This window comes from Trachemys scripta, chromosome 1, assembly GCF_013100865.1.
Source record: "Trachemys scripta elegans isolate TJP31775 chromosome 1, CAS_Tse_1.0, whole genome shotgun sequence".
Lineage (NCBI taxonomy): Eukaryota > Metazoa > Chordata > Testudines > Emydidae > Trachemys > Trachemys scripta.
Window position 1 is genome coordinate 222,921,117 of NC_048298.1, and position 17,262 is coordinate 222,938,378.

The 17,262-nt window shown below is 40.8% G+C and overlaps 1 protein-coding gene across 1 annotated transcript in view; it reads left to right on the forward strand.

Annotated features, from left to right (window-relative positions):
• Window positions 1-946: 946 nt before the first annotated feature.
• Window positions 947-17,262, forward strand: part of PRKX (protein kinase X-linked) — a 128,706-nt gene continuing 112,390 nt past the window's right edge. Inside the window, exon 1 of the mRNA XM_034757450.1 lies at window positions 947-1,456. Within this exon, the coding sequence (XP_034613341.1) occupies window positions 1,276-1,456 (181 nt within the window). The 5' untranslated portion in view covers window positions 947-1,275. The remainder of the gene's footprint in view (window positions 1,457-17,262) is intronic.

The following is a 17,262-nucleotide window of genomic DNA, read 5'->3' on the forward strand; positions in this document are numbered from 1 at the left end:
TATTATAATTAGTAACCATTTTTGCATCAATGTTGAGGTCTACCTTGACACAAAGGCAATGGGCCTAATTCTTCACTGCCTTACACCTTGTGTAGTCACCTGCATCCACTTTAAGTATTATTATACAGTAGTTAGTTTACACATATAGTGTATTTTAATGTGGATGAATGTGTTAATTTTTCATAATGTTTTAAGTGTAAAAACACAACTGTAACGGGAAATGTTTGTACCTTTGGTAGTACCCATTGCAGGCAAATTTTTTAACCCTGTGCCAGCCAGAGAAGTCAGGGCTCTTTCTAGTCCATGTCTGAGGGCATTTATTGCGATACCTCACCCCCGACTATGTAAAGCATGTCAAGGGTTAAATATGTCTGCCCCTGAATACTATGCAATCGTTTAACACCATATGCAAACTTGCGAAGCATAGAAAGTGGGAATAGCTGTGCCTAGCAGGATTGATGGCTGTGATGTCCCAGTGTGACATGATCAGAACTTTTCTCTTCCCAGACACTTCTCTGGCCGGGGGGAGCGCGCGGGGGTGAGAAGCCAACTCGCAGCCTGGACGCCGCAGGGGAAGTCCCCCCGAACCTGCCCAGTCCAGTCTGGTTTACCAGGTGGTAAGGGTGGTGAGAGACTGATCGGCAGCCTCAGGTATCCCCGGAGGTGGGGCTCGCCAGCTAGGAGGAAGAGCCGCAGTTTGAAACGTGTGGGCGGGGCGGGCATCTAGATTATGAAGGCACCAGCCAGCTACTGCGCCCACCCCCATGTGGGGGAAGCGCAGGGAGGGCGCCTTGTCCCGCCACCCCCTCCCCAGACTCTCCCAGGTAGGGCGAGGCCGGTGGGCTGGCTCTGCGCAGGGCGGCGGGGATGAGCAGAGACCCCGCTCCACGATCTGGTGCCGCGGGCGCCTCCCTCCCTCGCCGGGACTGTCTGTGCCGCAGCTGCAGGAAACCCAACCTCGCTCCGCCTCCTCCCGCCCCGCGTGCGGCTCCGCGCTCGCCTCGCCCGCCCGGGCTGCCCATTGTCTGAGTGGCGGCTCCGGGAGGCGGGAGAGGCGGCCCAGGGAGCAAGGCAGGGCGCGCAGCGGGGGCGGCTGCTGCTGCTTGTGGTGCGGGGCAGGAAGGCGGCGGCGGCTGGGGCGCGATGCTGGGAAGCCCGGCAGCCGCTGAGAGGCTGAACCAGGAACTGGCCCGGCGGGGCAGCCGCCCCTGCTGCTGCTGAAGGGGGAGCGGCCGCGCCGGCTCCGGAGACGCGAACTTCGCGCCCCCCGACCCCATGGAGACGCTCAGCGCCGTGAAGGCCAAAGTGGGGGCGAAAAGCGCCGGTGGCTGCGAGGCGGCGGGAACGGGCGAGCCCCAGCCTGCCCCTTCCTCCAGCCCCGCGAGCTCCGGCTCCCCGGCGCCGCCCGAGCCCCACGCGTGCAAGCTGGAGGATTTGGAGACCCTGGCGACTGTGGGTGAGTGAGGAGGGGCGAACAAAGGAGCCGCGTCCCTCTGCCCCGTCCTCTGCCCAGGTCCCCGCCAGCCGGCTGCGGGCGCTGGGCTCCGGCTACGGCGCTTGGCGCGCCCCGGGCACCAGCTATTGGCTCCGCAGCCGGCGGTGGCACGGCTTTGCCCCTTCCCAAAGCCGGAGCTCTGGCCCTCTTCTTTCCTGTGCCCTCTCCTCCGCCCAGTCCCATCTCCCTGGCTGGTCCCCAGGGGGCATCTTCAATGCCCAGCGCCAGCCTTGCCCTGTTCCTCTCCCGTGGCTTTCTGAAGACTTCAGTGCCTGCTGGGTATTTCCTGAGCGTTTGGTGGTGTCTGAGATAGCAGAGTTAAGCTCTGTAAATGTCAGTGTAATGGCTGGCAGGTGCCACCCACTGAAAAAAACTACTGACACTGGGGAATTGCGATATTTTGTGTGCCCATAACTTTTATTTTGTTGGCATCTATGTTAAGCATAAAGTTAAGCCCTTTCTCTTCTTGGTAGACAAGACCACAAACTGTTAATCTCAGAACAATATATTGCTTTGAACTTCAGCCACCTTTGAAATCTGTTTTCACTAGACCTCGTTTTTGAATGAAAGTTGTAGTTAGCATGCATTGGTGCATTACTGTGGACGTCCTTTTTGTGTGTGTGTGTGTGTGTGTGTGTTTTTCCTTGCCTAAACATTGCAGCATTTCTACTCCACTGCCCGCTCTCCAACCAAGCTCTGTAGGCATCACTGTAGTGTGGATACAAACTATGTTCAGGCTGTCTGAAAAGGGTTTTGAGCATGGCTTGAAAACAGAAGTGAGGTGAGCTGGATGTTGCTGGCTGCATCGTCATGTGTGAGTCACAACTGAACCAGTTAATAACATGATTTTGCGCCTGTCTGTGGGGATGGGGCAATCAGTGTTCAATGGCACACTGCACATTATTCTTGTAATACTGTTTTATATGGTTTAGCCATAGCCCATTCACCACAATCATGTTAAAATACAAATTCAGAGTTTTAAATGCAGTTTGTGGGCCACTGAGGAGGGCAGTTTGACTGACACCCAGTTCAATATATTTCACAATCTAAATCCACACTGCCCTCTTGGTAACTAGTGCAAAAAAGCTTTGTGTTGAATGGAATTGTGGAAGAAGGTAAAGTAGCATCTTTTGATTTCTAGCACATCTTATCTAGATCTCTATTTTTATGAGAACTACCATTGTGTTAAATAGTAGCATTTATTTCAACATTTGACACTTCGTATACATCTACAGTATTTTGAATGGTATTTGCATCTAGAATAATATCAGTAAATGCAATGTACTTCAACAGTGTGTGCATATATGTAAATCTATGTTTTTTGTACTAGGTTCAAATGGTTGTATATGCAGCCATACCAAATCTTTATTTATACTTGCCAACACAATGCAAAAAGGTTGGATGGACTTGCTCTCTAGCAAATGCTGCAACCCCCCTAAGCTGGATAGTGATGAATTTTGTTCAGCCAATGCTCGCTTGATATTTAAAACTATTCTTAATCAATATTGTGGTTTCAACATGGTTGTTTAAAAATGGTTGTTGAATGGTTTAAGACTTTTACAGTTGATATGAACCATGTTAGCCAATCCTAAAATATATTGCTTTGTTGCTCTGGTCAAGTGAAAAATTCTCTAAGTTGTATCTGATATGTCCTTTATTTAAAAGTTGAAGTGTGAACAAGTCTTCTTAATAGAGATATTTGCATAAAGCATCCTGCTGCACTCCTTGGAAGTGATTAATCTCATTTGTGACATCACAACTAGTTTCTGTGGAAACAGTTGTCATCACAGAGGATTATGCCCCCAAGTGGGGCACAAACTGTAGGAAAAGACTAACTCTTAAGACACACACATATAATTGTCGTGCAGATGTCCCTAGAAATAACAAGGAAGGCAAAAAATGGCACAAGAATTATTTCTAAACATCTTTTCGGAGCTTAACGCTTAAGAAAATGGAAAGTTGGGATTCTGTTAAGAATGCTGATGGAACGGAGGTGTGAAGGGAGGGGGTTGCCTTCAAAAATTTCTACTTTCTATCTGATAGCAGAAGGCACAATCCATACTCCCGAGCAACAGTTATATTGACTTAACCCCTGGTGTAGACTGTACTACCCTGTTTCCCCGAAAATAAGACATCCTCCGAAAATAAGGCCTACTTACAGTTTTGCCTCTCGTTGTAATATAAGGCATCTCCCCGATAATAAGACCTCCCCGATAATAAGGCATCCACCGATAATAAGGCATTTTTCATTTCTGAAAAATAAGACATCCCCTGAAAATAAGACCTAGCGCATCTTTGGGAGCAAAAATTAATATAAGACACTGTCTTATTTTCGGGGAAACAGGGTATGTTGACGGGAGGACTTCTGCGGTCAGTGTAGCTACACTGCCTCTGGTGGAGGTGGCTTAACTACACTGATGGAAGAAACTCTCCCGTTGGCATAGTAGCATCTTCACTGAAGTGCTACAGCAGAAACTACAAAACTTGAGAGGGAGGAGAGAAGAGTGTACAAATCTGTTGGTGTAAAGACCCCCTAGGGCCTTGTCTAAACATGGAAGTTGAGGTGGTTTAACTTAAATTGGTTTTAAAACTGCTTTTGTTAAACCAGTGCAGAAGATCATGGGTGTTCAGTTTAAACTTGTTCCTTATATTGCTAAAGCAATATAATCCAGGTTCATATTGTTTTGAGTATCCATACAGTCTTTTACACTGCTTTAACTAGATAGATTTTAAGTCATACCTCTTCTCTCCAAGCATCATCAGCATGAAATTAACAATGCTACGGTTAGTTTCACCACTGCAATTTAGAACCTCAGTAAAATTGTGTCAAGAATTGACAGTTTTAGTCTGCTGCTGATACTGAAAGCTATGCCTGGTATCAGAGGCGAACATGGGAGTCATTTGTGTGGGAGGAGAGCCAGGAAGTTAGAGGCCAGGAAGTTGTGATTTTGGTGGGGTTTGTCTATGGGAAAGGAAGGAAGGCGAAGAGACAATAGCATCTGGGGTTCTTTGGGTTGTCTTACTACGGTTATGGGGGCCATTTCATTAGCTATTTGAGCACCTCACAATCTTTAATGCATTTATCCTCTGTGAGATGAAGTAGTTATCCCCAGTGATAGATAGGCAAATCACTCTGTTTAGTTTCCCAAGGTCACATTGAAAGTATGTGACAGAGCAAGGACCTGAACCCCAGTTTTCCAAGTCCTAGGCTCATGCCCTAATTGCTGGACCATCCGTCCTCATCCTTTTCTAACACTAATGAATCATTGTTTGATACAAAAGATGGAACCCCAAAAGAGAATCTAGAGAAAACAATCTGGAGGAATTGCAGCATCTTCTCCTTTTCCCAACAGCTGGAGTTGCTTGGGGATTTTTCCTTGAACCTCTGCAGTGGGGCTGTCTATTTTTTTCTGTATTGTCATTTCTATAGTATATGTCAAATTTTTCTAAGCCTTAACAAAGGGATGAAAAAGTCAGATAAAGATGTAGAATCAGACAACAGGCGAAAGGAAAGGAGAGATTGCTTCATTCTTGGAGGGGTGGGGGAAAGGAAATACTTTCTTTCCAAAGAGTATAACACATGGCCAAGGAAATAGGCTACAGAGGAAAAAGAGAATGTAAGGAAAGGTGGGGAAGAGGAGGGATGAAATGAAAGAAGGAAATAAAGATCTATTGAAAGAACAAAACAAAAAAACTTGACACAGTATAATGAATTTCAGAGCCTTTATTAAAGGGACACTTCTTAATTTTAAAACTTGTAAACAGTTTTTGTAAAACCTTAAAAACAATGGAAACCTTCCCACAATATTTAACAATTTCAACGAAAAGAGTGCTTTTAAACAAACCTCCCCATGTAGTGTTCTAAACTAAAATTTTGTGGTATGATGAAACTGCATGTTATAAATAACCCCAGACTCTTATTTAATTGTGTAAGCATGGGGAAAAAACACAATCAAAATAAAACTGCAAACAAACAAAACAAAATCACTGGCAAAATCTCTTGTTTTACTACTTTAGGAATTGTTCTCCTTGTATACAAGGCATTCTAATAATTTCTTGTATAGGTATAGTCTGTTCAGTAATAGCTATTGTTCTGATTTAGTAGCTAAGTATACCTTTTTTTTTTTTTTTTTTTGTTAATACTAGTGGAAGCTTTTTTCCACAGGAACCAAAACAGCCTTCAAAAGTTTGTTTTTTTTGTGTTGTTTTTTTTTTTTTTAAAGTCTCTTGAATAGTTAATGAAAACAATAATATGATATTGGCTGGCTGCTCAACAATCCAAACATAACATCACTTTGCTTTTTTAGAGTGTGTTTTTTGTTTTTAACTTTTCTACCCAATCTCAAGGAAAGTTGATAGTTTCTTCCGTGCTTTTACTTCACAAACACACTTTAGCTCCGTAGGTTTCAGAAGGAAAAAAAAATGGTATAATGTAGTTGCTGTAGAGGCTTGAATTCATTGTTGCATTCTCACGTCTTCAAGACAAAACATCTGTGTTTAAATGGAGTGACTTTAGGGCATGTCTTCACTAGCAAAGTTAAAGCACTGCCGTGGCAGTGTTTTAATGTGGCTGTGTAGTCACGGCACCAGTGCTGGGAGAGATTGAAAAAAACCCACTTCCATGAGGGGAATAGCTACCAGCGCTGATGCACTGTCTACATTGGCACTTTACAGCGCTGAAACTTGCAGTGCTCAGGGATGTGTTTTTTCACACCCCAAAGTGAGAAAGTTGCAATGCTGTAAAGTGCTAGTGTAGACAAGCCCTTAGTTCCTATTTTCCCTTGTTCTGTCCTTTGTTCCCCTTCTTACTTCCTTCTCCCTCTCTCCTCCTCCTCTCTCATGTTCACACCTGTCCTTGAACAATCTGCTATGACCCAGCTGCAGTTTGAGTGAAAATGACCAGTTTTGTGTCAGTTTCTCTGTTGCTTGTGCAATACTTTATTGTAGGATTGTTCCACAGGTAATTGAAGAAGCAGCACTGGTAGATTATGGAGAGAGAGAAATCAAACCCTGCATGGCCAGAAGAAGGCCCTCTTCCATGAGGGTCCTTGTTCTTAATGGGTTTGTAAGTGACTAATAAAAGGGAGAAATGAACAACTCTTCTTTCCTCAAAAGGAAAAGAGGACCCAAAAGGAAAGATTCTTTTTCCAAACTGGGAGTATGCAATGACTAAAACATGCACAGACTGGGTGTTGAGGATCAGACAGAGTAGCAGAAATCTTTGTGGTAAAGAAAGATTTGTAAAATCTGAGAAATTGGTGAAGAAAAGAAATTTGTATTGGTTCAGTACAGTGTTACCCCCTAATATTAAATTTCCTTTGACTACTAATCTTATTAAAGTAGTTAATTGGTATGTGGCAAGCTCAGAGTCCCTCTCCCCTCATGCTCTGGACATGACTGCATTTGAAAATGTGTGTGGGTAGGGAAGTTCCCTTGATATAAAATGAAATTAATCCCCATAGCAGTCACTCTTTAAAATTTATGCTAGAGAGGGTCATTGCAAAGTTAATCCAGTCTCCATGTCCTGGAATAGAAAAAAACATAGGTGGAATATTTGGGAAGACTTCCTCACAGTGAGATCTAGGGAATAGTCACCCAAAGAAAAGCACTGAAGAATAAACTAGGGAATAGGGCTGTCAAGTGATTAAAAAAATTAATCGCAATTAATCATGCGATTAATCACACTGTTAAACAATAATAGAATACCATTTATATAAGTATTTTTGGGTGTTTTCTACATTTTCAAATATATTGATTTCAATTACAACCCAGATACAAAGTGTACAGTGCTCACTTTATTTTTGATTAAAAGTATTTGCATTGTAAAAAAAACAAAAATAGTATTTTTCAATTCACCTAACACAAGTACTGTAGTGCAATCTGTTTATCATGAAAGTTGAACTTACAAATGTAGTATATGCAAAAACTGCATTCAAAAATAAAACAATGTAAAATTTTAGAGCCAGCAAGTCCACTCAGTCCTACTTCTTGTTCAGCCAATCGCTCAGACAAACAAGTTTGTTTACATTTGCAGGTGATGCTGCTGCATGTGTCTTGTTTACAATGTCACCTGAAAGTGAGAACAGGCTTTTTTGTGGCACTGTTGTACCTGGTGTTGCAAGATATTTACATATCAGATGCGCAATGATTCATATGTCCCTTCATGCTTCCAAAACCATTGCAGGGGACATGCGTCCATGCTGATGACGGGTTCTGCTCGATAACAGTACAAAGCAGTGCGGACTGATGCATGTTTATTTTCATCCTCTGAGTCAGATGCCACCAGCAGAAGGTTGATTTTATTTTTTGGAGGTTTGGTTTCTGTAGTTTTTGCATCAGAGTGTTGCTCTTTTTAAGACTTCTGCAAGCATGTTCCACACCTTGTCCCCCTCAAATTTTGGAAGGCACTTCAGATTCTTAAATCTTGAATCGAGTGCTGTAGCTATCTTCAGAAATCTCACATTAGTACCTTTTTGCATTTTGTTATATCTGCAATGAAAGTGTTCTTAAAATGAACAACATGTGCTGGGTCATCATCCATGACTGCTATAACATGAAATATATGGCAGAATGTGGGTAAAACAGAGCAGGGGACATACAATTTCCCCCCGAGGAATTCAGTCACAAATTTAATTAACGCATTATTTTTTTTAGCAAGCGTCATCAGCATGGAAGCATATGTCCTCTGGAATAGTGGCCGAAGCAAGAAAGGCCATATGAATCTTTAGCGCATCTGGCACTTAAATATCTTCCGACGCCGGCTACAACAGTGCCATTCAAATGCCTGTTCTCGCTTTCTGGTGATCTTGTAAATAAGAAGAGGGCAGCAGCATCTCCTGCAAATGTAAACAAACTTGTTCAGCCAATCGCTCATACAAACAACAAGTAGGACTGAGTGGACTTGTAGGCTCTGAAGTTTTACATTTTGTTTTTAGTGCAGCTATGTAACAAAAAAAAATCTACATTTGTAAGTTGCACTTTCATGACAGATTGCACTACAGTACTTGTATGAGGTGAATTGAAAAATACAATTTTTATCATTTTTACAGTGCAAATATTTAGAATAAAAATAGCATACACTTTGATTGCAATTACTACACAATACAATATATATTAAAATGTAGAAAAACATCCAAAAATATTTAATACATTTCAATTGTTAGTCTATTATTTAACAGTGCGATTAAAACTGCGATTAATCGATAGCTCTACTAGGGAATAATCATTCATTGCCAGGGAAGTGTATATAGTTTAATGTCTTTTTAATCTCTGATTTCTGCCATTAGGCCTGCACTATAGTTGTCAACAAAGCTATCCAAAAGTGTCAGTTGTGGTGTGAATGCTTGAATAATCTCAGATTCAGCTCATACCAGTGCTGCAGATAGATGAAGCATATAAAAGGTAGGATAATTCCTTTCCTTTACAAATAAAACATAAACAAGCATAACAGGGAGGTGTATCATTACAGGATTTCTCCACCATAGTGGTAAGTCACAACTAAACGTGAGCAGATAGAGAGATGACGTTCAGTTGGAACAGAGAACGTTGTAAATAATTGAGAACCAAGGAAGTTGTTGACTCAAACCTATTAATTACTAGCAAGTCTGGGGGGAGAGAGAGCCCTATCCAACCTACCCTTCTACTTCCCCAGAGCCTCTGAATCAGTCTTCCTTTCTCAGCACTAAGACGTGAGAACAAGTGGATTCTCATTCAAGGCTGGTTGTGAAATACAGCATGTCTGGAATGGAAGGGGGATGGACAGTGCAATTTATGTATGTGTTTAGTTAGCTGTTGGAGTGGTGAGCCAGGAAAAGCACCCAAGAATTGTCTTTCATGACATGAAAGACAGGAAATTTGTGTTCCTACGGTAAGGGGTTGTCTACACTAAAAAGTAGCACAGAATTCACTGTACAGGTATAACTAAAGCTATTCAACCCCCTATTGTGGATGCAGTTAAACTGGTGTAAATGTGTTTATACCAGGGGAATAGTTATACTAGTATAACTGTGTTCACATTAGAGCTTTTATTGGTGTAACTGTTTTGGTTTTAAAAAAAAATCATATCCCTAATCAAAATAGATATACGGGTAAAAAAACAAAAAGCCCCCTATGAATTGTAGACTTGACCTAAGGTGGTATTACACTTTTTCAAAAACAAGTAAAATTCTGTAAGTAAAATTCTGCTTAGTGAGGTGTATTATTTCACATAAGCTCTTCAAATGGGAGGGATGTGTGAGAGTTCCTTTTTAGTTATAAGATTGAAATAAATGTCAGTGTTCCTGAGGGGAAAAGTAGTATCTTTCAAGTGAATTGAAAGATTGATGCCTTATTTTAATGCTCAAAGTTCATTTTACCTAGCTAGTGCTTCTATCTGTGCTCCCATTCTATAGGAGTTGCTTTAGCTTGATTTGGGAAAAAAAATAGTCATTGTCTCAACTGATCCTTCTTGCATACTAGGAGTACATCAGAAATCATTATGCCAGTTCCAGCAGAGTCCCTTTTGTAGCTTTGAGAACCTTGAAATCTCCTTTAAAGTGCGGAGGGAACTGATCCAAAGCATTAGGGGTGCATTTGAGGTGTATTCCTTGTGTGGCTAAATTTGGAGGTTCATATTATGAACAAAACTGTTTGATAGCTAAGTGCAATGGGATAGTTACTGCTTTCTCGTAATCTTTTAAGGAGGAGTTATGGAAGTAGAGAAAGAGTGGCCTCGTAGTTAAGGAATGGAAATGAGAATGAGTTTTCTGGGGGCTTGTCTACACTACTGCTTAAGTCGATTGTAATTTGCATTGCTCAGGGATGTGACAAAATACACCCCAAATGACGCAACTTACATCGACTTAAAGCAGTACTATGTCAGCAGGCGACGCTCTCCCACTGACATAGCTTCGGTCTCGTTGAGGTGGAGTAATTACGTTGATGGGAGAGCACTCTCCCATTATCATAGCATGTCTTCACCATGTATGTTGAAGCGTGGTAGTGAAGACAAGCCCTGTGTTACCTTTGGCAAGTCACTTAGGCCCAGATTTTTAAAAGATATTTAGGCACCTAAATCTCATTCATTTCAGTGAAAGTTAGGCACCTAGGAACTTACTAAATCCTCTGTTATGGCCTGACTTTTCAAAGCACTGAACACCTGAAGCTCCCATTGACTTCATATGGAGCTTCAGGTGTATAGTACCTCTGCAAATCAGACCCATAATCTTTCTTTATTATAATGAGAGTAAGAACATTGATGTAATCTCTCTGGGGAGCTCAGCATAAACTAGTCTTTAAAATGTATAGAGGTCAGATGGAAGGCATTACATTTTATAAATGCAAAGTGTTTGCATGGAGCACACGGGAGAAAGTTGGGTGGATCTTAAAGACTGAAATATAGGAGGGAGCAAAGGCAACATGAGTCACGGGGGAGCAGAAAAGACATAAATAGAAGACTAGAGGATGAAACAGTGATATGGAAAAGCAAGGACGTGGATGTGATTATGAAAGTTGGTAGGAGAAGAAAGGTGATGCTATCTTTCAGAGAAAGAAGATAATAGTGGAAATAAGCATGGTAATGTTATGGAGATGGATGGAAGGAGAGATGTGGCTACATAACTGGAAGAAAGGAATAAACAGGAAAATACTCAGACAACTCCTAGGACAGTGAATTTTATTAAACCTTTGCCCCTTTATTTTCGTTGCATTTACCTGGAAACTTCCTGCATCTTTGCCTTTTTTTTTTTTTTTTTGAAGTAGGTAAGGTTATGAGTTTTTGTGTGCAGACACTCCCTGACTTATGCAAGCGTTCCATTCTGGAATGCCTTGCGTAAGTCAGGGACGTATACCTGACAATTGCCCCCCTTCCCCCCCAAAAAGAAAAGCTTACAGAACTTTTTCCGTAAGTGGGGGTTTGTGTAAGTCAGGTTTGCGTAACCCGGGGAGCGTCTGTGCTTATTTTATATCAAGGTTGTTACTACTCTTCTTTCTGTAGATAAATAATGGTGGGGAGGGAGGAAAGAGGAGATTGTCTAGGCAAACCTCTGACTGATAAAGGGAGTCCAATTCCTTAGGGCTTATAACGAAATATGCCAATTTATATATTTAAATAGGATCCATGCATAGCTGTCACTATTCTGAGCAGCTGGGCTCCACTCTTCTATCAGTAGAGACTGTTGCTGATCCAGATTTTTTCCCCCCATGGGTGATGAGTGGCGGGGAGGAGACAAAATAATTGTGAAGACTTTTTCCAGAATCTTGAGGTCAGTCTGTGCTTGGTATAATTACAACTGGGTAAAATGAGTGGTGAAAATATTCATATTCCCACTCTAAAATGCTATGGTCAATTCTGAAGGAGAGGAGATTGTGGGGTTTTTGTTTTTGTGTGAAAGGTGGAGGCAGCTGTGTGTGTGTGTGTGTGTATGAAATGAATGCATTTTTGTGCTACCTTTATATAATTCAAGAGATCAAAAATTCATGTACTGCCTCTGACATTCTATAAATAGATCATCATTTCAGAAAGATTCTTTGAACATGAAGAAAACACCTTACTTTTTCACTCTAGAGAGCTCTCCAAAAGAGCAACAATAATAATTTCTGAATTGTAAGAAACAATTTGGGATCGGTATAGCTCATAACTAAAACTGTGGCCCTCAGATTATGTAAAATCTGGATTTTGCGATTAGAGTTTTCGGGCAAGGAGAGGGCATATGGTTACTTCTCCCTAAACGCTTGGAAAGGCTGATTCACTGCAATGCTGAAAGAAACTTGGTCGCAGGGGAAATGGGGTTAGAGACAAATGTGGCAATATATCAGCAGTACCTGCCGAGTCTCTCCTGTTCTATTGTCCCATTGCACAACAGAGCTAGAAATGCAGAATACTGCCAAATTTAAATCTTCCCCCTCCCCCCCCAATTTTTGTATGTCCTGCATGGAAGAGTTTACATGACTGACAGTTTGGCTGTTGACCCTTATACTTAGGATTGGTGGAACCTGATTTTTATTTTTCATAACTCCAACAAATAATATTAATTTTTTATTTTTAAGCTTTTTTTATTTAAATTTTTACAGTTCCATGAAATTATGGAAGGGGAGCCAGACAATTATTTAATGACCGTAGGCAATGAGATTTAATCAATTTTATTAGATAACATATAACATGTCTCTTGCAAACACACACAGAAAAAACATATATGATTTAAAAGTATTCCAACATCCACATAATGTATTAAAATATCAGTCCGGACTTAATAACTCTCTTCTAAACCATAATGCTAAAAGGGCAAAAATTACCATCAATTTAATTACTACCAGACATTGAGAAAATACTAAAAAAAAAAACAAAAAAAAAAACTTTCTTTTGAGCTGATAAAAATTCTTTTTATATAAAAAAGGTAAAATCAACCATGCTCTCAGAAATTGGAAAATTGAATAATCCAAAAGATAATGAGATAAATCTTCCTGTTCTCCAGATTCACATGGGCAAAAATGAAGATCTGAAGGAACTTTTCCATATCTAACTTTTGAGGATTGCAGTTGCCATGGTTTGGAAGCTCAATCTTACATAAATGAGGATTTGATAACTCATTCAAATACAGTTCAAAAACATGGGCTGTCTTCAAAGTAGAGAACCAAAAAGCAAACTTGGAATCATGAATCATAGTCTCATCTTCTTGCTGGGTAATATCCCTGGCTCTCTGTTTGAGTAATTGATTGAGTTGATTAACAATACCATCAATAATAGAAAAACCCAACCTAAATAAAATCTATTGGAGGGTCTTATACCATGGAAATAAGGAGTACTCGGACCAAAATAAATAATAAAAAAAAGCAATTCAAGATCTACTTACGGGGGGGGGGGGGAACCCACCTCCGTATGTAAAAATGAGGCAAATATAGAATATGGGAGAATTGTCTCCTCAAAATAATTTTGAGGAATCTCTGTGGCTGACATTTGTTCTCTAAACTAAACTTTGACCCCCTAAAGCATCTGTGATGAGATTGTAGCATTAAAAACTTAGTGCTGCAGCAGCTATGTTCCCACCATATGAGTGGGTAAAACGGGGCACTCCTTGAGCAGAGCTAAAGGCCTTTTGTTTTAAACCTTTATGATAAGGGGATCAGTGGCCCACATGGTGGAACTTCATCCCTAAATGCATAAAAGCAGAGACTTCTTCTACAAGGTGGCCTCCTGTCTTCCCCTCAATTTGCAGAGGGTTCTTCCCAAAATTGTAATTGACAACCAGGTCTTGAGAATTATAGTATGAAGAAAAATGACATAACCTTCAGAGGCTTTTTGGAGTTTGCAATAAAACAACCATATCATTGGTATGTAACAGGATAGATCTAGCCTTAATTTGTGGCAGAGAGGCATTACCGTCTTTTTTTAAAACCATACACCATGTCATTAATAAATTAATTAAAAAGAGGCACTAGAAGTCATCCCTGATGTACTCCCTTAGAAGTAGGGAATATAGTACAGTCTGGGTTGACTTTTAGCTCTTGCCCTAGAGGTGTTACCCTGGTGTAAAGCCTCCAAAATATACAGAAGTATTAGATTGATGCTCAATTCTTCTTAATTTTACCCACAGTTTTTCTGTTAGTCAAATGCCATCTTAAGATCTATAAAGCCACATACAATCTAGTATCCTTAACTGCAGTATATTTATAAACCATATAGGATAAAATAAACAATTGTCAGTTGTGGCTCTACTAGCCCTAAAGCCACTTTGCTCTTTGTGTAGTAAATTAGCCTTTCAAGTCCACATTTCAAATTTAGATATTAAAAATCTAAAATACATTTTCCCTGCCACATCTAACAGATTAATAGGTCTATATGAATCAGGATTTTCTTTTTTTTTGGTCCACTTTTTAAAACAAACAAAACAAAAAAAACCCTGTGATATTGCACCTCCAGCATGACTAATGATGGTAAATAATTTAGCCAAGACTGGAGACACCAGTCAAGGTTCTTCTGAAAAACTTCAGTGGGGAGAAAAATCTTCCCTTGGAACTTTTTTCTATCATTGGGCTAAAATAAATGACTAGAGTTCACTGTCTGTTTCTGAAGGCCAGAGTGGTAAATTAAAGAGAGGATTCCTCATTGCACCAGCTGTGGTTGAATTAGATTAAAAAGCCGTTTGGGGGTAGTCATTAAAGACCTGGCCAAAATGTGTTATCCAGACTTCTTCATTAATATGAGGTTCCTCAACTGGAGCATCTCTACTAAAGCCACTTTCAGATTGAAAACATTAAAGCTTTATAAACTGTTAAAGCACAAATTGTCAACATCGTATATAGAAATATACAAAAGTAAATATCCTTACACAGGGCCGGCGCAACCCATTAGGCGACCTAGGTGGTTGCCTAGGGGGCTACAATTTGGGGGGCGGCAACCGAGGCTGTATTTCGGCGGCGGGACCTTCTGCCACCTCTGTGGTGGGGGGGGGTGGCATTTCGGGGCAGGACCTTCCGCCGCCAAGGGCAGCAGAAAAGCTGGCGGCGATCCTGTCCTTACATCAACTCATCATACTTTGTTTTATTAGTCATGTGCTAGTCCAAGTCTAATTGAAAAGTCTAAATTACTGGATTTTTGCCTATAATGTTTCTATGACTAGGAGGTTTAAGTGAGACTTCTTCCCCACCCCCCAGACACTCTCTCCCCCCCACCAAAACATGTGTATGCATGTGCACACATTCATCCACCTCAGGCCTTTTATTACAGTTACTGGAATGCCTAGTTATTTGGTAGAGTCAGCAGATGATTCTAGATTTCAGAAGCTTTCCAGATTTGAGCATATGTCCTTACAGTAAAAAATGCTGAGCTCTCCAATTTGGTCTTCACAGAGGCATATGCAGTGTTTGCTTTGAACTTTTCAATAGACAATGATTTTTTCACAGACACTGAAGCTGCTGTCATTGTGAGTGCAGGTGATGCACTGGACATGACATGCAATGGCTGGTTTTCTCTTCTCTAATGTTCAAGTCATCACATGGCACTTTGCACACCATATGCAAGTTAAAATCATGCTTGAACTCTTCTGCCTAGCAAGGGAAATGCACAGAATATTTTTGTAGTTGCTAAAATTGTGTGACATCTGGGCCTTGACAAATGGATCAAACTGAAATCCTGATCCATAGAGTCCGAGTAACTTGTGGGATATGGTTGCCTTCAGTTGGCTTAGAAATTCTGGTGTGAAAGCACACAGTGCAGATGAAAGGGGATCACTTTTGGAGCGTATTGACTTGCCTTCTATTTCTTACGGCATTATCTACATCAGCCGCAACTTGTAAATAGTGGTTAAGCTGCAGATCAGTGTGATATATTGGGGTGCATTTGTTTCCATTTACAAAGGAACCCCATGGTTTTCCCCTCAAAATACAAAAATAAAAGATAACTTGCAATACGGTTCTCATAGGGTTCCATTGACCTTGACAATCCAGCATAGTTTCATTTCCTTCTTTGAGCTGACTGTATACTTGTCTTTAATGAGAATCTGTCACTCTGTCCCAGTGTGCATGAATGAATTGTTTTGCCTTGAGCCAGGAAAACCAGCGCAATTGTACAATGGGCGGTGGGCAGGGACGCATTCAATGGGCTCGTGTTGGTTGACAGACTTTAACAAATGCTCACCTTTGCCTGTTAGTATGTTTAAATATTGCTGAAAATGTATTTCAAATTTATTGATGTCATGGAACTCATCAGTTCTGATTGCCTTATCAAAGCCTACATGGAGAAGATGAGCAATACATGGAATGTGCAGCAGATATGGATATATTTCTTTCAAGTCTTTCACTAAGCATTGCATGTGTGTCGTGGAGCATCGTTGATTGACAGTTTTCCTGTGTGTGGCTATACTCTCCAATATGTCCAAATTGAAAAGATCCCTGAACTGCGCTGAGAAGTAACAGAGGATTTAAATGGTGTTTATTGATTTATATTTGTCACTGAAGAACACTGCAAGGATGTTAATTGCTGGGTGTTCAGCAAGCTCTGGAGTTGCATCAGTTACTAAAGAGAATTTCCCACCACTCAAAAGATCCCTAGTTGCAGCTTGGTGAGTGAAAACTTCAGGCAGGTATTTTTTTCCAGCTGATGATGATGATCTGGGCAAGTGCATGCTCTCAGTGGATCACTGTGAAGCAAGCATAGTTAATAAAAAGCTCAAACCATGGACTGAATTAACTCAGATTTCCTCAAAGCACAACATGAGTACCAGATTGCATGAAAATCTGTAGCTTCTTGGTTCTTTTCTCACATTCTTCCCTAACAGGTTTCTGTCAAAGCCTGGTTTATTTTTTCTTGACATTTTTTAATATCATGAACCTTACTATTCACATGTTCAGCAGTACAATTTGCCTGTCATGAGATGTCTGTTTTATAAACTTGCTGTACAAAATGTCCTTCTGTCCCTTTCCAGGCTTTGTCACTGTTTTGACTTTGAGGTCAGCGTATTTGCTGCAATATTCCTTTAGGGATTTTCTTCTGCAACCTGTAATAGAAATAAAACAAAGTTATCCTCTGTTATTGTACATGTGCAGCTGAGCTGCACACCACAAATATAATTGCATTTATGCTGTTCCTCAACTTTGACCCCCCCCACACACACTGTAACAAATGTTAACACCAGAGCCAGCAGTTTTAGCAGAGTGGAGATACATGCTTTATGTAGCATCCATTACAACATGTTTTATATACATTAAGGTGGGAGTCTAAGACTCAGCAGTATTTTTCTTACTTTGCCTATCTGTAAAAGTTTTATTGGTGGAAATGTTTTTTGTCAGTCTTT